This window comes from Lacerta agilis, chromosome 17 (assembly GCF_009819535.1).
Source record: "Lacerta agilis isolate rLacAgi1 chromosome 17, rLacAgi1.pri, whole genome shotgun sequence".
Classification (NCBI taxonomy): domain Eukaryota; kingdom Metazoa; phylum Chordata; class Lepidosauria; order Squamata; family Lacertidae; genus Lacerta; species Lacerta agilis.
The window spans coordinates 3,468,307-3,494,622 of NC_046328.1; the positions used below are offsets into that span (position 1 = coordinate 3,468,307).

At 42.4% G+C, this 26,316-nt stretch overlaps 1 protein-coding gene across 11 annotated transcripts in view; it reads left to right on the forward strand.

The window, feature by feature from the left end:
- PITPNM2 (phosphatidylinositol transfer protein membrane associated 2) overlaps window positions 1-26,316 on the forward strand; it is a 181,442-nt gene that overhangs the window by 74,107 nt on the left and 81,019 nt on the right. For all 11 annotated transcript variants that reach the window (XM_033136271.1, XM_033136279.1, XM_033136275.1 and 8 more), the window contains exon 2: window positions 4,440-4,616. In XM_033136271.1, coding sequence (XP_032992162.1) covers window positions 4,539-4,616 — 78 coding nt within the window. In that variant the 5' untranslated portion in view covers window positions 4,440-4,538. The remainder of the gene's footprint in view (window positions 1-4,439; window positions 4,617-26,316) is intronic.

Consider the following 26,316-nt stretch of genomic DNA (forward strand, 5'->3'; position numbering starts at 1 on the left):
ATTTGATTCATGCCCATTTTGCATACAAATATTATTGGCATGTTTGAGAATATTAATTAAGAACATCTTAATGAGATTATCCTTACCCTGTTCTGGAATGTTCTCTTGGTGGATTAGCCTGTCAAATAAATTATGTGGGTCAGCGTGCAAGGTTATAAACATATTCTGACCTGTATTTTTCCTGTTATGTTTAGGATTTTTATTGCTTAATTGTATGCATATTTTTGTGGTGGTTGTAGTTTTTTATTGTTTTGATATGGTCTGTGGACTATTCTATTCTATTCCTGGAGGTTTAGTCAGAGAAATTCTGTGGGTCAGTTTGTCAGGGGAAGGAAGTGGGGGATGAGTTGCTTTGAGAGAACTGCTTTCCTCACGGGTCAGTCACACCAGGGAAATTTCCTCTGGTATTTCTGATGGTAGGTATAACAGCAATTTAAAAGCAGTAAAAAGGCACGAAACAAGGTCTTGAAAACAAGAGGGGAAGAGTTGTTTATCATGCAGCGCCAGACAGCTAATTTATTTAGAGCTTCTGAGGGAGACAAGATAGGCTTGTTTTATTACTACTTTAATGAAAAAGACTTGAAATCAGTGTTAAGGTTGCCACGGGAATGCCACTAAAAATGGCATCCCCCTGGCAAGCAAACTCTGTCCAGCAGTGACATTGGTCAAGTAGGCTACTCCCCACACACTACTGTTCAGTTTTGATACCCCACGGTGGAGACAGCACACCTGATTATTTGCAACTATTACCAGGCCACAGAGTTGGTTTGGGCGGCATCCATGGAGCAACGATAATACATACTCCAACCCTTTGAGTGTTTATAATACTGGAAGAAGTTCCTTACTGATTATCTTGTTATTTTTTTTCTGTTGTTGGCTTTTACTGTGTTTTAGCTGGCTTTCATTTTTTTCTGCGAGTCAGTTTGAGAGCTTTTCTGGGGACCAGAAACATGCCCTGTAAACAAACAAACAAACAAACAAACAAAATTGTAAAACCTTAGCCCTCAGCTCTTCAAATATGAAAAACTGAGGTGGAAAAAAAAGTTTTGCTTTGCTTTATGCTCTCATCTCAAAAATGGCCACACTTCCCTATGTACACCATACACTGGTAACTGTTGGGGGCCATTTTCCACTTGACCTTGTTTTCTTTTTTGTGTTTTTTTAAGTGTGGGAGTGACCACATAGTGACTTCCCCCCTTGCAGTTTTCATGCCATAAATACTTTTGGTGGATTTGGCAGCGGGATGTATTGGTTTATCTTTCGTGTGAACTGTTTGCCCCTTTCCTGGGCAGCCAATTCTGAGAGTGGTGGAGCTACCATGAGAGTCCTCTCTGCAGCAAGTAATGCCCAGGAAGGTCAGTAAGGAAGGAGGTGCTATCTATCTATCTATCTATCTATCTATCTATCTATCTATCTATATCTATATCTATCAGTCAATAACCAGTAGAGAAGAAGGAAGGAGGAGATCTTCCGGGTACTTTAACTGGGTAATTTCCTCTGACTTCTTGCTCAGAATCAAGGCCCTAAAGAACTGCTCCTATGAAGTACCGAAAGTCTTCTGTGAGCTGTCAGCAAAGTGCTGGTTTCTTCTGTGAGCTGCAAGTACTTAGCACTTGGCAAAGGTGCTGAAACAAATGGGGGGTAGGGAACGGGGGGGGGGGGAGGAGAGACGGACACTTTTCTCCCAAGATGATGCGCTCCATTACTGACTTGTCACTTTGAGTGGGATTGTAGCCTTCTGAGGCTAATACGATTAACCGTGAAGGCTGGTGTGTAACAATCTGATCTTTGCTTATTTCATGGCTGCTCCTGTGACATGGAAAGTTATGAGGGAACTATACTTGGGAACAGAGCAAGTGGCATAGGACGAAAGCACAGGAATATACTGAGACTTTTGTTTATATAGTTACATTATGTACATGTAGCAGCCTAACAATCCTTTTCATTGTTGTTCATGATTATTTGTTCTCACAATCCTTCTTTCAACATTGTTTGCAAAGGTTTGGGGTTGGACGCACGGTTTCATTTTCCATCAGTGCATGCCCTATAGCTTCTTGCTGAAATCCTGTAACTTATCATACCACAAATGTTTGAGAGGATGGGTTCCTTCCCCCACTTTTCTTTTCTATTAACCAGGATGCACGAAGCACATTCTCCTGTCTTGCAGATTATATAAGCATGCCCAGCAACATTTGATTAATCCACTAATGGAAAATCTACCAGCTAAATCTGCCCAATTCTATGCCAAGTTTCTACTAGACAATAAGACTCAAGTTGTGATTTTGGCCGTTGCCAAGTTTCTGTCTGAGGTGGTCAGGATCAATTTGTATTAGACAAAAGTCAGAAACAAGCATAGTCTTATGATCTGTCCTAGTAGTTTGTGTGCTTTTAATGTATTTTATATGCACTGAATATCATATTGTGGGTCCTTGGAATGCAATAAAGAATTGTTGTTGATAATGAATAGTCAGGTGGATTGTAGATGTTTCAGTGTAATATGAAACCAGACATGTGTGGAATTTGATTCAATTTGTGACTTCCCAAAAGCTGAAGCTGTTGCTTTGGACACCTCGGCTTACCCTTCATTCCTCAAACAGGTGACCTCCTTAAGAGAGCGGGTGTCATTATTGAGCATAACACTTTGATAAAAGCTTTTAGGGATTTAATTTTTAAAAAAAGCCTTTTCACACCATCTACCAAGAGGAGATGCACAAGAAAACCCTTTGCAGCTAAGCCTGTGAAGTTCAGTGAGGCAGTTGATCATTGATCATTGTTTGGGTGGTGCACCAAGGCACCTCTGCAGTGACCAACCATGGCTCTGGGAAAGCTGGTCTAAGGCAGTGGTTTTCAAACTTTCTACCATTGTGAGACCCTTTTAAAATTAAATATAATCAGCATTTGCTGCTGTTGTTTTCAGTCCTCAAACTAAACTTAACAATATGTAATTGACGATCCCCCCCCATTTACACTGACATGAATGGTGCAGAATGATGCAATTAATTAACAGTACATAGCATTATGCCACAGCAGACAATTATGCGACATTATGTGAAGCAAACAATGCTGTTTTGTTGGAAGATGCACTGCAGTAGAATAGAAACAGTGCTGTGCATGTGATAAACATGGGGCAGAAAGGAAATCAATGCCTTCTTACATTCCTACATATGTTTCAAGTGGAATACTAACCAAACCTATTGGGTCCCTTCCTCACCCCTCATGAACTGGGGATGTACACTGCAAAATTTCATCATTAATCTACAGGTGTCCATTGCAGGGAAAGACTGATGTTGGTGGGTGAGTTACTTTATCGGAAAAGCATGACCACCATTACTGAGTCTCTCAAAAAGATTCCAAGGATTCCTGGTGTTGCCTGCTACTAACTTCCCTCCAGGTTACTCCTAACTCCATTCCTTTTTAGATGAGTGTTGGACAGAAGAAAGCACTCAGGAGTTGCTTAGTACTGATGGCCACATTCCTCTAACTCTTTCAGGTTGTGTATGGGTCTCTGTATATGATGTCCTGAAAGAGAGTGAACCCAAACAAAACTAATCTAGATTATACACATTTGCATGCTTCTGCTTCAGCTGTCCAAGGGGAGGAAGAAGGAACTATGAATAAAAGTACTGCTTGGTTCTTCTCCTCACCAGCAGCTTCTATGTGTTTTGAGGTTTTAATTCATATCCGCAAGGACTAGAAACTTGCAGAGGAAAGCTAAAAATTTGAGAATTTGATTTTTTTCACGCACACAATTTATGGATTGGCCTGCCGAGAACAGTGCCAGCTTCTAAATACATAGAGTCCCCTTTAAAAGGTGTGTGGTGGTTTCCTTCCCTCTATTGACTTCTCAACAACATTATGAATTGGGTTATTAGGCTGAGAGCGAGGGACCAGTAAGCTTCATGGGTGGGTGGATCTACCAAGACCTAGTCCAACATCTTAACCTGTGAGTAGCCAATATTGTGTCTTCCAAATGCTGCTGAACTACATCTCCCAGCATCCCAATCCATTGCTTATGTTGACTGGGCCTGATGGGAGTCAGTGTCTAAGAAGCACTGAACAGGCTATCCCTGTTCTAACCTTTTACACCACACTGGCTCTCACTGTGCTCTTCTCTCCGCCCCCTGCAAAACAAATTTACTTTCCTGCATTGTGACTGATGAGGTCTCTCTCTCTCTCTCTCTCTCTCTCTTTTGTGTGTGTGTGTGTGTGTGTGTGTGTCTCCCTACTTTGGGAAACACGTAATTTGGAATTTATCTCAGATCTCTGTCAGTGCTGTGTAATGGTTCTAGCCCTGTGATTTATTAGGAAATAAATCTGTTGTTTTGGGCTGCATTCCAAAGTGTAATTCAGGAAGTACTTACCCTTTGATTAATGACAGGTTTTAAAAAAGAACTTCATTCACAAAATTAAATGCACCTCTCTTTCTGTTTTCATTTCAGGGGGCATCGATGCATGAGCTTACTGTTATTTAAGCAGCCTCCAGGAAGCACCTCTGGCTTGCATTTCTGACCAGACCAAAGGGCTGCTTGGATTTCAAGATGCTTATAAAAGAGTATCGGATTCCACTTCCAATGAGTGTGGATGAATATAGGATTGCCCAGCTGTACATGATACAGGTTGGTTCACACAATTGTTGACATGCTGTCCCAGAATAACAGATCATATGGTAGAACCATAAATGGCGTGAATTTTCTTTGAGTCAGTGTGTAATCGGAGCAATGCCAGCTTCTGAGGTACACAGAAATCTCTTACCTCTTGGCGAGGGTGATTAACTGAGTGCATAAATTGATGAATGATTTTAAAAATAACATATGAATGTGGCATAAGTTTAGCACACAGTTTCTCATGGAGTCTTGTTCGTTTTTGCATGGCTTCGCGCAAATACGTTTTTTAAAAAAGAAAAAAAAATACTGATTATTTCCTCTTATTTTTTCTCTTCCCAGTTTCTATAAGATGTTTAAATATGTTTTGAAATGTTTAAATGCTGCTAAGCAGGGAGGAAGTGATTCTACAAAGAGGAAGCTATGAAAAAAAATAACTGGAGGCCCACAAACTTGTAAAGCGGAAGAGCGAGAAGGTGCAGATAGAGACAGACTCAGTAGCTTGTGTGGGTAGGGATAGACAAATCAGCTTATTTCCATCCAGTATCATTTCCTCCTATATAAAAAACTGGTCTGTGCCATCCCAGTTATGTATATATTTAAAAAAAGAATAGAATAGAATCATAGAGTTGGATGTGACCCTGAGGGTCATCTAGTCCAACCCCCTGCAATGCAGGAATATGCAGCTCTCCCTTACAGGGATCAGACCTGCAACTTTGGTGTTAACAGCACCACACAGTTCTACAAAAAATTAAAATCATATACTGATGAGGTGTCCAAGGACTGCCCTCCTTCTTTTCTAACATTTAGCACCTGCTTGGTTTTGCTAGTAACTTCACTGTGTCCATGCAGTCAATAAATATTTTTAAATGGTCCCAATGAAGTGGTTTGTTTCCAGGCACAATTCAAAGTGCTGGGTATGATCCTTTATAGATCCAAGCTATCGGAAAGACTGTATTCCCTCATATGAGCATTCTCAGACTTTGAAATCTTTGGGTGAGGCCCTTCTATCGGCCCCGTCACCCTCACAGCCACACTTGGTGGGGACACAGGAGAGAGCCTTCTCACTGTTTGCTCTCAGACTTTGAAACTCCCACCCTAGAGAAGTTAGACGGGCTCCCTCCTTGCTGTCTTTCAGCTTGCAGGCTTTTCGAGATGGACTGCTGTTAATGAGGGGGCTGGTGCTGTGAGTGAGTGAGTGTAAATCATTTTTCCCTCCCATGTTTTTAGCTGTCCTTTTATCTGTAAGTCGCCTTGAGTCCCTGTCAGGGAGAAAGATGGGGTATAAATAAATAAAAAATATAAAAATAGTATAACAGTTATAATGTGCAGTCCCTTCCTGAGGAGAAAAAGCTGGCTGCCCCCCTCTGCCTGTAGGAACAAACATTTTTTCCATGCAATGTCCTTGTGAAAATCAATTTGGTGGTTGGATTTGACTGGCTTGCAGCATGCTAGTTGGCTAATAGCTATGCACATGTTGTTATAGACCTTTGTAAGGCTAATCCTAGCCTTAGGCATACTTAAGGCTTGTTTGCACAATTAAAATTTAGAGGTTATTATCCTGAGGTGGCGCCCTCTGCTGACACAAACCACTAATTCTGGGGTGTTCCAGTTACACGGCCTTTCTGATTACCTTGCATTACCGGTACAGTATTTAGTTGCCTATCTTTTTTCATGCAATTATGAGAATTACACCCACCCAAATTTCAACTGCCAATGTTCACATGAGCCTTAATTTGGGCTTGGAGAGAAATAAGGCCAGAGCCTCCTGATATTTCCCTGAAGTGGACTGCAGTCCATGAAACATTATGCTACAGTGAAATTTATTAGTCTTTAAGGTGCCACAAGGCTTTTTAGCTTTGTTTGCTGCTGCAGACTCACACAATACTGGAAATCCGCTTACCTCTCTTGAGGTGTGGCGGCATTGCGGCCGGTGACACCTCTCCCAATGCATCCCAATGTGGCTGCCTCTGCCAGACGATCCTGGCTATTGGGGTGCCAGAAAGGTTCGCACATGGCAGGAGGTTTGAATGTAGCCTGCCTGCCAAAGTGGCCAATGGAAGGCAGGCTTAGGGGTGGGCATTCCTGGAGGGGCGGAACTGACAGAGCTGCAGGCTTCACTCAGGTCCACTCTTCCGGTATTTAAACAGGCCTGCCCAGGCCTTGGCACACAGATTGTAATTGGATCTTCTGCCCACCCTCCCTTTGTATTCTGCTCTCTATATTTGTCAATTTGTGTATGTTTTTGACCTTGCTGTGGACTAAGTTAGTTGCTGTATTCAGGGCTGGGTAGGAATTTCCCCCTTGGAGTAATAGGCACTTTCGGAGGGTTTAGCATACCTCATCACAGATGTCACAGCTGTGGGCAGTTTTAAGCGGGTGGCGCTGTGGTCTAAACCACAGAGCCTAGGGCTTGCCGACCAGAATGTTGACAGTTTAAATGCCCGCGACGGGGTGAGCTCCCATTGCTCAGTCCCAGCTCCTGCCAACCTAGCAGTTCGAAAGGACCTCAAAGTGCAAGTAGATAAATAGGAAGGTAAACGGCGTTTCCGTGCGCTGCTCTGGTTCGCCAGAATTGGCTTTGTCATGCTGGCCACATGACCTGGAAGCTGTACGCCGGCTCCCTCAGCCAGTAAAGCGAGATGAGCGCGCAACCCCAGAGTCGTCCGCGACTGGACCTAATGGTCTTTACCTTTCATGGTTGGAGGGCAGGTTACAAGTCTCTGCTTGCTGCTCCAAGAGAAGGGGTGCCTTGTTAAAGGGATCATGGAGGAGGTGCTTCTGTCCAGATGCCCAGGTAGTGGCTAGGGCAATAGTCCTAATAACCTCAAGGTGGTGCTCAAGGGGCTAAGATTATGATTGCTGGGTCCGGTACTGTTCACGTGGGGAGAAGCAGCCCTTGAAGTATTGGGGTCCTGAGCTGCATAAGTTGTTTTCCGTCAAAACCAGCACTTTGAATTTAGCCTAGAAACTAATTGATAGCCAGTGCAGTTATCTTAGAATTAGTGTTATATGCTCAGACCGTCCTGCCCCAATCCACAATCTGGCTGCTGAATTCTGCACCTGCAGAAATTTCTGAAACTTCTTCAAAGTTGCACTATGTATAGCGCATTGCAGCAGTCCACCTAGACAATACCAGAGCATAGACTTTTAGACTGTCTCTGTTCCTATAGGGCAGGCTTCCTCAGCCTCGGCCCTCCAGATGTTTTTGGCCTACAACTCCCATGATCCCTAGCTAGCAGGACCAGTGGTCAGGGATGATGGGAATTGTAGTCTCAAAACATCTGGAGGGCCGAGGTTGAGGAAGCCTGCTATAGGGGATCAGCTGAGCTACCAGGCAAAGCTTATGGAAGGCACTCTGTTACTGAGGCCACTTGAGCCTTAGTGACAATAATGGATTCAGAGGTATTCCTAAGCTACATACCTTCTCCTTCAGAAGGAGTGTAATGCCATCCACAGTAGTCCACATCTGCACCATCTGGTATAGGAAACCACCCACTAACAGTGTCTCAGTCATTTGTGAATTAGGCTTCAGTTTATTGGCTCTCATGCATTCCATAACGAAGGCAAAACATCAATCTAGCACATCCACTGACACACCTGCACATGTAAAGAAGTGTCACCAGCATTTTTGCTGATAGCATACTCAAAAAACTGCTGATGATTATTCCACTCATAGATAGATATAAACAGCATGGGAGATACTACTGTATCCTGTGAGACCCCACATTGAAGGCACATGGGGCTAAACAATATTCCTCAAGTTCTATCATCTGAAAATGACCGGAACTACCACAAAGTAGTGCTGTCCACCCTAACTCAGACAGCCATTCCAGAAGAAAAGCATGGCCAATGGTATTGAAAGCTGCTGAGAGATCAAGGAGAATTAACAAGGGCAAATACACACCCTGCCTCTCTCCCAACAGAGATCATCATACAGGGTGACCAAGGCAGCTTCCATGCCCAAACTGGGTCGAAACCACGACAAAAATGGATCTAAAAAAACAGTTTCATCCAAGAGAGCCTGAATCTAGCTTACAACCACACTTGCCCAAGGACCTTGCCCAAGCAGGGGAGATTAGCAGCTGGCTGGTAATTACTTAGATTTTCTGAATCCAGGAAGGATTTCTTAAGGAGTGGTTTTTTTTTTAAATATTTTTAAAAGATTTTCTTGCCTCTTTTAAGCAGGAAGGGACCACCGCCTCTTGCATTAATCACCTCTCTGGCTCAGCTGGCTGTCCCCTCTTTGCTAGTTTTTCAGCTCTGACGTTCAAAGGTCAAGAGCACTGGTGGTTACCCAGACCAAACCAAACACCTTTTCCATGCCCTCAAGCCTTACAAGCTCATCTAACACAGCAGGACTAGACTGTGCTTTGGACACCTCTTGAAACTCATCTGCTAGAGTAGTAGAGACAAGGTCGGGATGCAAGCAATTTTTCCTTCAAAATGCTTTGTTAACCAAGTTCCTTGGGGCCTTTCCCTTGAAGTACTTCATGGTAATGTGTGCTTGGATTTTATCTGAACAGCGCTGGAAGCCAAGAGAAATACTGTAATGTTCCTGTGCTGCTTCTGGTTTAAATTTAAAATTTAAAATAGTATGTTGTAAATGCACAAAATGGGTGGAGGGCCATAAAGAAGTGTGGAATTGGTCCTCTGTTCTGTATCACTTTGCTGTTTCTGTTCTAGAGGGTGTGTGCAATGAATCATCTTGTGTCTCTCACTTTCATGCATCGTTTCTCCTCCTGGAATCCCCTGCTGAGGTTTCAAGTGCCCAAAAGCTGAGGCTGGATTAATTGTAACCTGTGAAGTGCTTGTCACTGCCCTCCCCCACATCTCCCCAATTCCCTTCCCCTAGAGCTTTTATCACCTTGGCTGCCTGTTGTCCTGGTGGTTTGGCATTCTGCAATGAACACATAACAGCTTCCATCAATTAGAATTAATTTTACATTACAGCAGTGGACTTAATGTACCCTGGATTTGCTTGCAGATCAGCAGATGTGAACTTGACTATGCTGTCTTTATTAGATTTTAGACTCCATCAATACCAACTTTTCCCCGTCAGCTGCCTTCTTAGTACAAATGCAGTGTTGGAGAATTTGGCTTGGTAGCTTTTTTTGCCCTCATTTGCAGTAGAGCATTATGGACACTTGCTTGTGGTTTATTGTTTTCTTAACTTATAAGCCACACTTGGAAACTGAATTTGAACTTTAAGACAGTTTATAATTTAAAACAGTATTAAATATCAGAATAGTTAAAATACTAAAATTACTAAATAAAACACAGTAAATTAAAAAATAGAACCAGTAACGGAGGGAAATATTTAAATTAACCAGGAGCTTGTAAAAAGAAGAGTGAGCCTCCCTTACTGCCACACTGCTGATGCTTTGGAATTGTAAAAAGGAGTAGTTTATAAAGCAATTTTATGTGCAATTCCCTTTTTGTCATTTATTATAATGGGAAGAATGGGGATGCCTTTGTCAGGAAGCAGGAATAGCCTTTGTTTCATCCAATGTGGTTGGGCACACAGTGCCGTTTGTTCATCACTTTCTCTTTCCTTCCAGTTGAAGGCAGCCATTTGGGTACAAACCATTTCTAATACTGTCACTCAGAGATGTGAGAACAGAGTGATTCTGCCTATCTGCAAATGTCAGTTTTCAAACAGCAACAGGAAGTGCAGGGTGCATGTTGTTAGTCTTGCCTTTTCTTTTCTTTTCTGTTTTTATGATCACTTTATCATGGCTCTCATTGTAGCTGCTATGAAACTAAGAATGGTTTTTTATTTTTGTGGGTTCTTTTTTATTTTATTTTTTATTTTCACATCTTACAAATATTTTAACAAAACAAGAAAAAACCACAAAATCTCAACAAAATTAGTCTGCATTTCTTTCGACTTCCTTCCCCTACTTTCTGCGGTTACTTACGGTAGTTTGTAATCTTTTTATTACTGCATATCCAATTCAAAGCTGTTTACTATTTTCCCCTTATGTTCTCATTTAATTAATTCTTACTGCACGAGTTTATGTCAGTCCTGCTAATGTTTTAAGATATTTACAACATATCTTCAGGTAATCAATAAATTTTCCCCATTAAGATTTTTGCGGGTTCTTGGCAAGGAGGCCTTAACTGTCTTGGGGAGATAGTGGTGGAAGCAGTACGTGTGCCCAGCCTTCACTTTTCCTGGCAACTGTATGGACTGGCACAGCAGCTCTGCTTGAAGCAATGTCTGTGTGTTTGCCACAGAGACCGGGCATATTTAAACAGTATTATCTCATGCCTTCAGTAGAAGCCATGTGGAGGTGCCCACGAAGAAACATGGGATAGGTTGCCTCTCTGGAGTGGGTGTCTCCAAGCCCTCTCTACGTTCGGCCAATTGCTCTTTTTTGCTTTGTCTCTTTTAGAATCAACCTTTTAAGACATTGTAACCAAATTTTGCATGATAGTACTTGATATTAAGGACGCGGGTGGCGCTGTGGGTTAAACCACAGAGCCTAGAGCTTGCCGATCAGAAGGTCGGTGGTTCGAATCCCCACGACGGGGTGAGCTCCCGTTGCTCGGTCCCTGCTTCTGCCAACCTAGCAGTTCAAAAGCACGTCAAAGTGCAAGTAGATAAATAGGTACCGCTCCGGCGGGAAGATAAACAGCATTTCCGTGCACTGCTCTGGTTCACCAGAAGTGGCTTAGTCATGCTGGCCACATGACCCGGAAGCTGTCTATGGACAAACGCCGGCTCCCTCAGCCAGTAAAGTGAGATGAGCACCGCAACTCCAGAGTCATCCATGACTGGACCTAATGGTCAGGGGTCCCTTTACCTTTAGCTTTACTTGATATTAAGGAGCACGGTTCTCTCTCTCTCTTAAGTTTGATACACTTGGATGCAATTTTGAATTAAGATAGACTGAACATTTCAAAACTGTTCTAATTTTAACCACTGATTTCAAAACTGCACCAGCTTTTTTCTCATGTAATGGCAGAAGCTTCCTAGTAGTTCATATTAGTCCTTCCCCCTTATAAGTTAAAGCCTCTTCTAACTGATATCCTAGGAAACAGCTGAGCTGTTTCTCCAGTACCCATTTCTAGTCCTTATGTACCTACTATGAGAAAGTGTTAGAATCATGATTGATGGAGTGTTCCTCTTTTGTAACAGCTTAAGTTGGGAGGAGGAAGTACATGCAGGCAGTTTCTTTCAAATCTTTCGCACAATTTTTTTTGCTACCTTGTGTGCATTCTTCAGAGAGTAGAATGGACCTGAGCATGCTTCAGGTTTTCCTTGTTGCTACTCCAGACACTAGGGACACAGGTGGCGCTGTGGGTTAAACCACAGAGCCTAGGGCTTGCTGATCAGAAAGTCGGCAGTTCAAATCCCAACGACGGGGTGAGCTCCCGTTGCTAGGTCCCTGCTCCTGCCCACCTAGCAGTTCAAAAGAACGTCAAAGTCCAAGTAGACAGATAGGTACTGCTCCAGCAGGAAGGTAAACTCGCTGCTCTGGTTTGCCAGAAGCAGCTTAGTCATGCTGGCCACATGACCCTGAAGCTGTACACCGGCTCCCTCGGCCAATAAAGTGAGATGAGCACCACATCCCCAGAGTTGTTTGCGACTGGACCTAACGGTCAGGGGTCCCTTTACCTTTTTACTCCAGACACTACCAAACTCCAGTAAATCTTGTCTGGGCCCAAGTAGGCAGTGCTCTAAATGTCCAGCTACCTCCAAAGTTTGCATCCCCTTCCATAATATATCATAGCTTAATATTTTCATGATATTCTGCATTTTTCTGCCCCTGCTCCACAGAGTTGGATGCCAGTGCCCACAGAGTGGGAAACCCTGAGGCAGTGTAAGGTCAGGACATGAAACAAATTCCACTAACTAGGTGTGGCCAATGCAGCAGCATCCAAACATTGTTGGATTTCAACTCCTTTCAGTCCCAGCCAGCACAGTCAATGACCAACATCACTTGGAGATAGGGAGATTCATTGTGCGTTCAAAGCTAGATTTATCAAGCTTTCACTTTTCAAAACAATATGAGAAATGAAACATAATCACCCTTCAAGATTTGCACTTATTCAAATTTTATGATGCATTTTTCCAACCAAACAGTGCTTACAAAAGTGCACATATTGGGGGAAATCATATTAGGAGAAATCTCTTCCAAAATGTGTTCTTTAGACAAAAATGTATTTATTAGGAGAATTTTCATGAGGGTTCTTTTTTAAGTTCATAAATTCCTGCATAAATCTGGAGAACTGAATGTAAGGTCAGAGAAATGAGAAATGGAGAGAATTGAAATTGGCTGATCCATCTATCCCTATCTAGAGGGATAACTTCTATGTTAGTTATCCCTGTATTCGACAAGGGGGGCGGGAGCAGGACACACAGTTGTCATTTCCTGTGGTAACAGCATGTTAAGGGGATAATGGCTAACATTTGCTTTTTACCTCTGCCTCTTTCCCATCTTTATTCCTATAATGATGGCTATGTTGTTATCAAACTATTCCAGTCACAAAATTGTGGTAACAACAATGGCAAAAGCCACAGGTGAGATGTGGTTAAGTTTGAAAGCTTTTACTTGGCTAATGGATGCACTTACTACATCTTTGTATTTAGACATGTAATGTATCCCAGCAGCAGCAGCCCAGACTGGCAGTGTCCTGATACAAACTAAATTGCAGCAAAGCAATATATTTAAAAATATGTATTAAAACTATGGTGGAGGGATAGCTCAGTTGATAGAGCATGAGGCTCTTAATCTCAGGATCATGGGTTCAAGCCCTACGTTGGGCAAAAGATTCCCACATCGCAAGGGGTTGGACAAGATTACCCCCGTGGTCCCTTCCAATTCTACAGTTCTATGAATATGATTCCTTGAGAACATATGCTTTGAAATGTGCTAGTAAAAAATCTTTACTTGTCGAAACAAGCAAAAAATCCAAATTACCCAATGAGTGATGCTGCTCTTGATACACTGCAGTCTTGCTTGGGGGATACCTTTCCCATGGCAAAAAAATAATTGCCCTCTTGAGGGGTTAAATTAGCATAGTGAGAAAAAGAGCATTATCACCAGGGACTGCTTTTGGGAATACATTACTCTCTTATAACTTTGTACAGTATAGTTTACATAGAAATATGATGAACCTATTGCAAAATAGGGGAAGGGAAGGGTGATGTGAATTTGGGAAGTTGGATTTGCTTTGCCTATATGTTAGATTTTTGAAAGAGAAATATATATTTCACATTAGCATTCCTATCCTAAATAGGTTTTCCCAGAAGTCATGCTGATTTTGCTGGAGTTAACTTTCAAATAGTCATGCCTAGGATTGTGGCTCTGCTTCTATCTATCTATCTATCTATCTATCTATCTATCTATCATCTATCTATCTATCTATCTATCTATCTACAGTGGTACCTTGGAAGCCAAACAGAATCCTTTCTGGAAGTCCATTAGACTTCCAAAATGTTCAGGAACCAAGCCGCATAAGCCGCTTTGGACATTTGGGTTCCAAGGAATGTTCTCAAACCAGAACACTCACTTCTGGGTTTGCAGCATTTAGGAGCCAAAACGTTCAACTCGCAAGGCGTTTGGGATCCAAGGTGCAACTGTGATTTGTACACGGAAACTGCATTTTTCCAGTAACCACAGAACTCCAGCAATGGGCTTAGTTCTATGTCTTGGGGGACTGGGGTGGATGGGGCTCTCCTCGCCCTCTGACACTGCCTGTGCTGCTTCATTTGTCAGATGAAGTGAGAGTCCCTGGGCCATAATAACACTTAAAGATAAAAGCTCCATCTATCTCAGTGTTGTATGCAAGCACTGACTGCTAGTGATTCTCCAGGGCACCGGTTTTCAACCATTGCGCCATGGCACCTTGAATGATGGTCAGGGGTGCCATGTGAAACACTGGCCTCTGTCCCTCTTAACTTCCCTCCCTCTTCTGATGCCTCCTCGCATTTCTGCCTCCCAAAGGCCTGTGTGGCTGTTTGTTGCAGCCGCCCTGACTACAAGCTTCCCAGGTGAATGGTGCCTCTGGGCCTGGTCAGGGGGTGTTGGTTGCCAGGAGCTGAGGTGGCCTTGGGGTAAGCAAGCATGCAAGTGGGCAAGGGACCCCAGTCTGCCAGCCTTTGCTGTTGGGAATGGACAGACAAATCCCAGGCCGCTGTGTGGCAGTGTGATGAGGCACCTCTCTTTGGGGTGGGGTGGGGCAGCCCAGAGACCAGGGGAAGCTGCAGCAGTTGCCTGGAGGTCTCTCAAGGACAGGAGGCTGAAGAAACACTCCACTAGAGAGGGTGCTTGAAAAAGGGTAAGAAGCTGCCTGCTCTGCAGGCAAGGAGTGACATAACTGAGCTCCTGAGCCCCATGGGTTGCCACAGAAAGAATGTAGTTGGTCAAGGGAGCCATGGACTCAAAAACGTTGAAGAGCTCTGCTCCAGGGTTTTAGACAGGGATCCTTTTTGGCTCTATCCGGAGATGCTGGGCATTGAATTTGGAACCTTCTGAATGCAAATGTTATGCTCTGATGCTGAACCACAGCCCTTTGCTTCCATGAAAACTTAGGTAACCCTAAATTTGCTTGCTATTTAAGAACCCCATTTATGTCGGATGGAAACCCTGTTTGACCAAAGATGATAGTGGCACAGAAGTGAGTGTGCCAAGCATGAGCAATGATGGCCCCCTTAGTGCACCTGCAGGTCCCTGAAGCAATGAGCATCTGTCTCTAGCCTTTGAAAATGTGTTTGCATTTCCTCTCTGAGCATTTGGTGGTTGACACTTACTTGGAAAGTTCATCCCTTTTTCTTGTGTGTGTGTGTGTGTGTGTGTGTGTGTGTTTTCTTTTTTGAATGCTGATCAAGAAGCAATTGATCTTTTGGTATGCTCGGCCATCTGGAGAATGCACATTTTTCTTTTCTGTCTTAGAACACAGCGGGAGCTATATAATTAGGGCTAGTCATCTTTTTCAAAGAATCTGATACAAATTCCTGTGAATCTCTGCTTTAAAAAAATTAAAATCAGGCGTACCCGAAAGGTTCATAAGCATTTAAGTGCTCTATTTATTTCAGTGGGGTGTAGTGGCCAACCAACTACACCATGTCTTTGTAAGAGGATCCCAGTGCCTTTTGCAAAAACAGATCATGTGTTTACGAGGGAGAATTGGTTTGGATAGCAATCTGAAACAGAGAAATGGAGGCCATAAGGGTCAAGTATCTTTCCTCCCATTCCCCCCCCAGCTGCTTTTTTGCTCCAAATCTCTCTCTCTCTCCCCCAAAGCAGCTTCTCATTTTTTTCATTTCTCTCTTTCATCCAGTGACTACCAGGGGTGTCACATCATTCTGATGAAAATAGAAACATGAGTAGAAATTGCCAAAACTTGTATTTTGTGACCCATGTCTGGAATGGAAATCAAGCCATTGTTGCTTTCAGCCTGCAAACAAAATTGATTACATTCCCCCATCTCCATTTGCATTGCATTTCTTTTGCATTTGAATGAATGGGGTGGAATAACGTAATGACAGTGACATTTGCGTAATTAATTATGCAATTTACATAGGTTATGTAATTTCGCCGCAGAGTGACAATGACAAACGATGTAATTTTTGATGGAAGACAAACAGCAGCAGAAAAGTGACAGTGCTGCGTGCGACTACAGTAGAGATTTGAACGCCTTGTGAAGGACCCAGTAACAGCTCCGTAGAGCAAAGAAGCACAAGCTGCTAAATAAAACACTCCTGTGTTTTAGAAGCCAAGAGCTTCAGTGTATCAAATGGCTGCTTCTTCTTCCTTTGTGGCTTCCACAGGTCTCAGTTTGAACTGGGGCTTAGTTATGTGACTAGAGGTCCAAAGGCATTGCTGTGTCTGAGTGGGAAAAGCAGAAGGCTGAGGGAGGCAGGCAAGCAGGCAGGTACGCTGAGGAAGAGGTACAAGCGGGTTGACAGCAGCTTTGTCTTTTGCTCAGGAGATGAGTTGCTCAGGCTGAGGCCAAAGGCTGAGGTGTTGAGACTCAGTTGACCCCTTGGGTTCACAGTTAATGAGCGGCAGTAACACCTTTTGGCCATTTACTTTGGTGGTGGCCAAGTGCAGCAGAAAGCAAATCAGACTTTTTCTTCTGGTGAACTGACACAATGCTATTCAGGTCTGGCTGGCCAGTATCCAGACTGAAACCCCCTTGGTACCTTATTCTCAACCCCAGAACTGTTCTGAAAGCCGGGGCTCAGTCCTGGAGTATAAGAAATTATACAAAGAAGACATGGTCGCTGAGCATGTGCATGCCCATTAGGGTGAGGATTGTTTCTGAGGCAAGGTGAGGCGACCTCCTCAGGTGACAGAATCAACAGGGACAGCAGATCCTGATGTACATCATCATTATTTTTGAATTTATTTATTCAAAGTCTCAGGGCGGTTCTTACTCCCTTGTTCCTGATGTAGATCTTCACTCACCCCTTCTTCCCTAGCCGGGGCACCATTTTGCAGGTCTCCTCAGGTGCCAAAATGTCTTGCCAAAATCCCCAACGTTAGAGGATATAGCTTCCTATTGTTCTTGACACATGACATGCATCTTTACAGAAATAAAGATTTGGGCCTCCAGCTGTGTCCCCTTTCTCCTGTCCCCTACTGGCAATCATTTACTAATACATCTTTTCCAGATACTACATTTCCCCATGGGGGGAAAAGAATAAGAATTTCACAACTATTCAGTTGCTTTTCTGTAAGATAAATGACTGGATATTTTAAGGATTTGCATAATTTATGTTGCACAGACAATCAGGCCCTTTTGGCCACAGAATGCTAGTTTGTTGCCATTTTTATACCAACAGTCTTGCCTCTAGATAAGCACTGCATCGCTATATCTGCCTGAGTGCTGCTTGTTTGTATTCTGGGTGCATTCCTACAACTGTCTTGGAGCTGCCCGAGTTCTGCTGGAATTGATCTTGGTTCTCAGTTTTCCAGGAAACCCAGTCCAAGGCTCTCATCCTGGGCATTGGCCCATGCCCCTTTCCACAGCTGCTCTTTATTTATGTGTATGTAGAGAAACAGCAAGGTCTGGGCAAATGGCTTCCTCTCCTAACAGCTGTGTGTGTGGTGTGTGTGTGGAATATGTCCTTGTGAGGTTCTCCAGATGAATAGCACCGTATTATGTGACCATCTGTTATGGGCAGGCTGAAAAAGAGCAATCCCTGACGGTTGTTATTAGCAAGCTATCTCCCCCACTCTCTCATAACACTTTACACATGTCTTTGCCTAGCTGACTGTCCCCAGACAGTACACAATGCAGCTTAGTTTCCATTGGCCAGACTTGCCCCGAACCATCTGCCCAAGTTGTGATATGGGGAGAATAAGTCACATGGGCTGGGACCAAAAGAACAGTCATAGCTGCAAAGGTTGCATGGATTGGGCAGCAGATACACTAGTAACAAGCCTTTTGTGACCACCATAAAATCATAGATTTGGAAAGTATTTGGAAGGCTGCCAACTGCAATGTAAATAGAGTCTGACCACTGACCACGCCCTACATATCTATGGCTATCAGTTGGTTGCTAGATTTTACAACCTGACTCTCCCTGTCAATCTGCTTCGTATCTGTGTTGCAGAAAAAAATACTTTTTCATAAAGTAAGTGATTAATATACTGAATTTACTGTCAGAAAATGTGGCGATAGCTTAAATTGATTTAAAAGAGAATTGGTGAATTTTATATAGGGGATGGATCTTTCACTCCCCTAGTGGTATTCTTTTGTTTCATTGATGGTGTTTTATTGCACTGTACCATATATTTGTTTTAATATGCTGTTCACTGTTTGTTTGGGGGGATTTGGCTGTTAAACAGCAAAATAATAATAATAATAATAATAATAATAATAATAATAATAATACTCTTAATCAGTGCTTTTTGTGTGTAACAGTACTCACACCTCTTTTTTTCTTCCCATGACAGTCATTCTGTACTGGCACCCACAGCACTTTTATCAAGATATGAGTACCAGAACCTCATTTTTTAACCAAAAAAAGCACTGCTCTTAAAAAAGAATGTGAGTCAACAGACATGTACATGCTTTCCCCCTCTGCCCGGAGTCAGAGATTACGGTACCTTTGGGAATCTGTGAGTCATTCCTCTATTTTTCTGGCCTGCGCACTGAACCCAGTGGATTAACAATGGGATCCCCCCCCCCCCCCGATTTTTGTTAGCCAGGTGGTTTAACTGGGCTGGCCACACTGTGGATTTCACTTGTAACTAGTAGAAAGGGCACCAAAAACTGCATTAATGGATAACACCACATTATTTGAAAAATAAATAAAAAAGCAAACTGTTGGAAATTTTCAGCATTCATTTTAAGAACACCACCACCACCACAAAATGGACTTGTTTTGAAGTTAACACCTGATTGAGCCAAAGTTAACCTCCCACTACTCAGTATCATTTTCAGTTCTTGTTTTTTATTCAACTGATTTTAATCTGTCTGAAGATTCTGCAAACATATATAGAGAAAAGGTACATATAACAATACTGTAGCCACAGTAGAGATATGTTGGATTCATCTATAACTGTATCAAAGGGAATTCTGACATTATTTTTCAAGAGTCACCTGTTTAAGCATACTACCATTGTGTAATTGCCATAACTTTTTAAAATTGTAGCCAGATTAGTCTAAAATCTCCCTTTCTCAAGTTAAGCCCCTGTTTTTACTAAGTGACCTCCTTGTATTAATTACATTTTCTAAACTAATATATCATACATGGATCAAATGGAATCCAACTTAATTTTGTGTGTCGTGTGTAAAAAATGCATGCTTTGACTCTAATGACGTACACAGATCTTGTTTGTAGCCAGTGACATCATTCAGTTTGTTATTAGTGCTAGCAATTTATGTGCTATGCAGAAAACTGACCAAGGCTGGCCTGAACCAAATCCATTGGATTGCTGATGCAAATCCATTGCTATGGAAACAGATGCTGGAGCTTAAGGCTGCTTCTGTCTATAACAGGATGCTGGCTGGATAACTAAAACAAAAACAGGCTGGGGGGGCAGTAAACCTTAAATGTATGATAACTAGCAGACAAACAAGGAAATCCCCTTTAACGATTCTTTTTATTTATAAGTATCGTTTTAAATTCTGATCAGTATCTTTCTGCATTAAAAAGAGATGGAGTGCAATGAAACAAATCTTAAATTAGCTTTTGAAGGCAATAGAAGTGAATATTTTTGTATATTGTACTTTAGTTAGGTTTCTGGTTTTCTCTGTTCTTAGGACTCAGGGAAGACTACATAATGTACAATATGTATATGAAGACAAATTGAGTTGTGTCCAGTGCTAGTCTTATTCAGAATAGATGCATGGAAAAGTTAGTCTTGTCTTGTCTGCTGATTTCACTGGGTCTGCTTTGAATAGAGCTAACATTGGATGCCACCCAACATAGGTAGGTAAATAAAGGACCCCTGGATGGTTAAGTCCAGTCAAAGGCGACTGTGGGGTGCAGCGCTCATCTCACTTTCAGGCCGAGGGAGCCGGCATTTTTCCACAGACCGCTTTCCAGGTCTAAACCGCTTCTGGCACAATGGAACACAGTGATGGAAGCCAGAGCGCATGGAAATACTGTTTACCTTCCTGCTGCAGCAGTACCTGTTTATCTACTTGCACTAGTATGCTTTCAAACTGCTAGGCTGGCAGGAATTGGGACAGAGCAACGGGAGCTCACCCCATCGTGTAGATTTGAACTGCCAACCTTCGATCAGAAAGCCCAAGAGGCTCAGTGGTTTAGACCACAGCGCCTTTACCTTTACCAACCCAATATATTTCTATGTTACAAATAGAACATGCAACATTCGTTGAATATAGACTGTTGCGGCTTGTACAAATAAGGCAGCTTCCTTTGTTCCCTTTTCTTCCTTCAAGTTACCCTGTTTTAACTTCACAATAACTCTGTGTGAATTAGTCGGAGAGGCAGAGAGGGAATTAATCACCTTAGGAACAAAGAAAGCTGCTTTTTGCTGTGCCAGACTGTTAGTCCACTGAGTTTAGTACTGTCTACATTGATTAGCAGTAACTCTCCTCTCAGGCAGACCTTTCCTAGCCCCTTCTGCAAGTACCAAGGGTTGAACCCAGGCCCATTTTCGAGCAACAAGGCAAAAACCACCCAGTGGTGATGTGTTTTATGTCTAAGTGCGGATCTGAACTCCAGACTCCCTGAACCTCCAGTGTTTTATCCACTGCTAGACCACACTGGCTTTAGCCAATATCCTGGTGATGTTCCATAGGTGAGGTACATATCTTGGCTGCATAGTTCATGGACCAGTGAACTGACTTACCAGTAGTATAAGAGGTGTATCATATGTTCCTGTGTTGTGACTTATTTAACATGCACATTTATTACATATGGCTACTTGTTTGTAACAATAGCCTGTGAATTGACCTGGAATACAGGTGTTCCCAGGAAATAATTGCAGATTGTCCAAAATATGGGGAGGCTAAACCTGCTCCAATCCTCCCTTCAGTAGTGCCCTCACTTTGATAATTCTGGAGCATTTCAAGTACTGGAAAATGGTGTGACATAAAGATAGTTGTCTTGTCATTGTCTCTATACCTGCATCAGAAAGCAGACAGCACTGCAGATGTATTGCTCCTAATGAATTGCATGTCAGATTGAATGATTCAAAAGAATTGGTTAATGATACCCAGGTCTTACTCACATCATGGAAACAGACAGCCCAGGATAAAACAGGTACTCCTATATGTGTGCAAATGACTGCTGCCTCACAAGTATGAGTTATTGTTATCTAAGAGAGCTTGCAGTGTAAAAACCAATTGAAAATCAACTGTGTCTTAGTTGCATGTAATTCAGTCAATAACTGTCAGCAACATTCTGTCTTTTAAGATTTTACTTAATTACAGCTCTGAGCAGCACAAGAAGCTGCAAGCCTAGCTGTCTGTTGTCATCCCATTTATTCGTGCCTCTCAAATGCTGCTAGACTTCACAAATCTTACTGTTGCAACAGGCACATACTGACTGGAGCGTTTGAGGCTGGCTGGTTGCTGTTTCCTTTTTCTCACACCAGCATTTCAGACAACTACAATACATTGAGCAACCATCTATCTATCCAGGAGAGGCAGCTCTAAAGCTCTAAATGGGAGAGGAAAGAAGGAGACTATTATTTCAATCTATCCTAATTTCCTTCAGTTTTCTGCTTTAATAGCAATTAGAAACTTCCTTGTGTTGCTCGGGAATTCTGAAAAACTAACAAATCAATGCAGCTTTGACATCAGTGGTTAAAATCAGTGCAATTTTGAAAGGCTCTGTCTTTCGAGCCTTATTGAGTCAAAAGGTGCCCAGTTGTATCCAAACATAGATAAAGACCTCCTCCTTGATCTCGGGAACCATCATGCAAAATTTGATTATGATATCTTAAGAGATGTCCATATGCATAGCCAACAGACCAAGCAACTTTCCAAAATATATGGTAGAAGGTTATGTGATGCTACTGTCCATACCTCATAGGATTCTATTACATGTATATCTGCACTTCAAGAGCCTGATCTGAAGATACATATACAATCACCTTGCTCAAGCAGAGCAGGTCTGGGTCTGGTCAGTACTTGGAATGGAGATTGCTTAGAAATGCCATGTTTGCTGCCTTAATTCTGCAATGGAAGAAAGATGGTTTCCAGGTGCAGGAAGTGTTCAACCAGCACAGGGCAGGACAAGGGAGAGAAATAAGACACAGGACATTGGTATTGGGTTAAAATAGACCATATCTTTATTAATTACAGGTGTAAGTAGGCTTTGGCGAAGGCATTGGGTGTGTATCCTGGGTCAACCAGCCCGCATGCTGATTGATTAATTGGCTGGGTTGGTCCTGGAGTAAGGGGTCGTCCTATGACATACACCAAACAGGGCAGTCCCACCATGGCCACCATTTTGGAGGGTTGCTATGGCCCATTGTCCCCTTTGTGGGCTCCTGGATAGAGACATACACACCCCAGACTCCTTTAGTATGGTACTCATTAGGCTAAAGACCCAACCCAATGCTTTATTTGCTACCTGAGCTGACCTCCCTGAGGCAGTGCAGTATACTGGTATATTAGTTCCATTGGATCCCAAATAGATAATTCTGGAATATCTGAACAAAATGGGTATAAAATAAGAAAGTGAATTTATTAGCCATTTGTTAATTGAAGCAAGGTGTTTAATAGCTGAGTATTGGCAGGAATTGGAAACAAATACTGAACATTATTAGTTAAAAAGTTAACAACATTCAATATAAAGAAGCAGAATAAGAGAGACTGAAAACTTAGATGTTTTAATTACCCCCCCCCAAAAAAAAATTCTGGAGTAAAACCAGAAGCACTACACAGCAGTGTTGGGTTCCATCCCTAGTTGTAGAGCATACTCTCAGTTCATGGGCTCCAGATTTGGAAAGCACCTTACACGTGCCTTAGAATGCTTCCAGATTTTTTTTGCAATAGACAGGGTGGGATTGGTGGCAAATGTGCAGCAGATGGGTCTGTGTGGGAAGAGTTCTCTGAGCAGGTTACAGGTTGGAAGTTTTCAGTGGCCAAAATGAGACTCCTAGAACCTCAGTGGTGATGAGGGACTCTTCATGTTATGAGGTACCTTTTTTCCTATTGTTCTCTCCTCTCCGCTCCCCCTCCCATGGCAGAACTGTGTTCTGTAATAAACACAAATTTGCCTATTATAGTAGACAGCAATTTATGGTACCCTGTCAACTCATTCACTTACACTGCAATTACTCAATGACAAAACATGATGATTGCATGTAAATATACAAGAGGGAAATGACTGGGGCTATAGAGAAGTGAAGCATCAAGGGAAAATATTTAGAAGCAGTACAAAGTTGGGTAGAAAGCAGGTAGATAGTCATGGCTTTATGAATTTTACTACCAATTCGACCTGGTACAAGGAAAATTCTTATGTTTACTCTGATAAAGGTTATACTTGTGTTCTGAAATGAACCTTAGAAGCTGGGCAGATAGTACCTTAGAGGGCAGATCTACTCCATACATTTGAAGCACACCCAACATACATTCAAAGCACATGCTTCCCCCAAAGAATTCTGGGAACAGTAGGTTCCTCGCACATAGTTTCAATTCCTTGGACCCTTAGCAAACTACAGTTCCCATGATTCTTTGGGGGGGGAGTCGGGTTTGTTGGATGTGCTTCAAATGTACAGTATGGGTCTGTGCACAAAGAAATGGAGCAAGGGTGAATTCAAAATGTCACAGAAGAGAACAGTCCAGTTTAGAAGTTCAAAACATGGGGAAGCAGCACTTACTAGTAAGAATTCAAGGTCAATATAGGAGATAACAAAGAGAGCATGAGTTAGCCATGTGCTAGTCATGCACTGCTGTAGCTCACAAGGCCAAGCCATCTGAAGTTGTGTCAACAGGAACATTGTTTCCATTATGTTCTAAAAATAATAGTACCGCCCTTATGCTCAAAATTCTTGCTCAGAAGTACAGAACTGTTATTTCCAAACAACTTTCATTAAATCTTTGGTTATTAATGAATGCCATACACAATTTTGATGGAGAATATAGCTTTAGCCCTTAGACAGGGATGTGGGTGGCTATAAGCAGCATTGTTGGCCTCAGGGGCCCCTTCCCCAGTTTTCTAGGCCTCAGTATTCCATGATGATGTGTACACACTGTGAGATGTGATCATGTCACGCACGCCTCGTGGTGTGCTCACAACACACCGTCACATTACGTGTCCATGCACAGCATGCAGCGCCTGCCCCCTCAATCACAGCGGCAAGCCAGCGCACCTGGTTGCCCTATTCACTTAGTTGAAAGGCCAACACAATGAGAAAGCAGCTGAAAATACATAGGCAGGGATTGAGGCTGGGTACAATGCAGAAGCAGCAGTTTTCTGAAGCAGCTGGCTACTAGCAGACTTTCTCAGTGACAGAGGTTAGCCTTGTTGGCAACAGCTGGCAATTTGAGGAAGGGAGGCAGGTAGGAACTGGCAGTCCAGAGGTCAGTGCTAACAGGCTTTGTAGGAACAGTACATTTAAAGCACATCCCCTTCCACAAAGAATCCTGGAAATGGAAGTTTACCTCTCACAAAGCTGTCATTCCCAGAACCCTTAAACTACAGGATTATTTGGCAAGGAGGTTACTTTAAATGTGGTTTAAATGTATGCTGTGTATGTAGGCATTGTGAATTCTTTCTGCTCTGAGGGAAAGATAGTGGTCTCCCCCTTTGCCTACTAGTTAACTCTCTTCCATTGGAATCAACAAGGCTTTAAAAAGTTTTTGATCTTTGGATTGACACCTTGCTTATGATTCTTGCACCGCAAGGACTTTCTTAGCAAACAGCCTTTATGTTGTTATAAGCAACAGGTTTTGTTTCGTGAGTATATTGCTGTCAGATTATATATCGGTGCAAGGCTGCAAGCGTTTCATTTGAAGCAAAATACATCTTAGCGATCCATGGAAACAAAAGTGCTGAGCTGATTGTAAATGTTGTCTAACTTGACTACCTTTGAAAGGTCGTTCTGTACGCTGTAATCTACAGTAAACAGGAGAACAATTATTTTCATCTGGTTTAAAAATCTAGGCAAATGCCTGGCTCAGCTATTATCTCCCCAGGTTTGTGCAGCTCTCTTTTCTTACAACATTTAAGTGCATTTTAATCCTAGGTTTCCCAAGTGACTTCCCTTCCCCTTTCATTTCTCCCTTACTTTGTCAAGTCTTTTGATTGTAACCCTGCAAACAAGGCCAGCATTTCCATTTTACAGGGTAGATCAGGTTTCCTGATTTTATCCTCCCATCAGCCCTGTGAGGTAGGTTTAGGTTTGATATAGCGACTGGGCCAGCGAGATTCATAGTTGAGAAGGGATTGAACCCAGGCTTCTCCATTCCAATAAACAATATCTTCTAACATGAATTCCTCTTTATCTCCCCTCCCTTAAATACATTTCAAATCTGCAACAACATGCAATCATTCCACCTATAATGATATAAATGCAGCTGTTTTCAGAATTGTCCTTAACCAGTTTGATGAAACCATAAAAATGTGGTGGTTGTGTGGAGAGAGCCACCTATTTCTTTAAAAGCTGGTTCTCTCCCTATATTTGCCACTATTGATTCGTCTTTTAACTGCTACGATCAAATGTCTATAATTTTTTTTTTCCAACACCATTAGCTATATTCCAGCAGCTGTGGTAGATTAGATGTTCAAACTCATCCTAATTTAATAAAAGTAACAATATATTCTTTATTTATTATAAACTACAAAGGTACGATAAGGCAAATACTATACTTCAATTTATTAGTGCTCCATTAAGACTTACATTTGTTGTAATAAGGTTACTATCTCTTTAGCTGACAGTTGCACAGGTTTGCGTAAGGCTACCAGATAAAACTTAGTTCCTGATCCTATTTAATTTAAAAGCCAATTACCCTTAGTCCCTTTTCCCAGTTAATTTTGGGGAAATGACTGCAACACATTATATGTGGCATTGTCTCTGAAGATGGTTCAGAAATATCAGGTACAGCAGACATGGGCAGCCAGGTTACTCACTGGGCAAGAAGGTTTGAGCATATAATCCTGGCCCGACTGTACAGGCTGCGTTAGTTTCTGGGCTCAATTCAAAGTGCTGGTTTTAATCTATAAGGCCTTAAATGGCTCAGGACCTCAAGGACTGCCTCTCGCCATATGAACTACCGCAGTCCCTGTGATCATCATCTGAGGCCCTTCTTCATATACCTCCCCCAT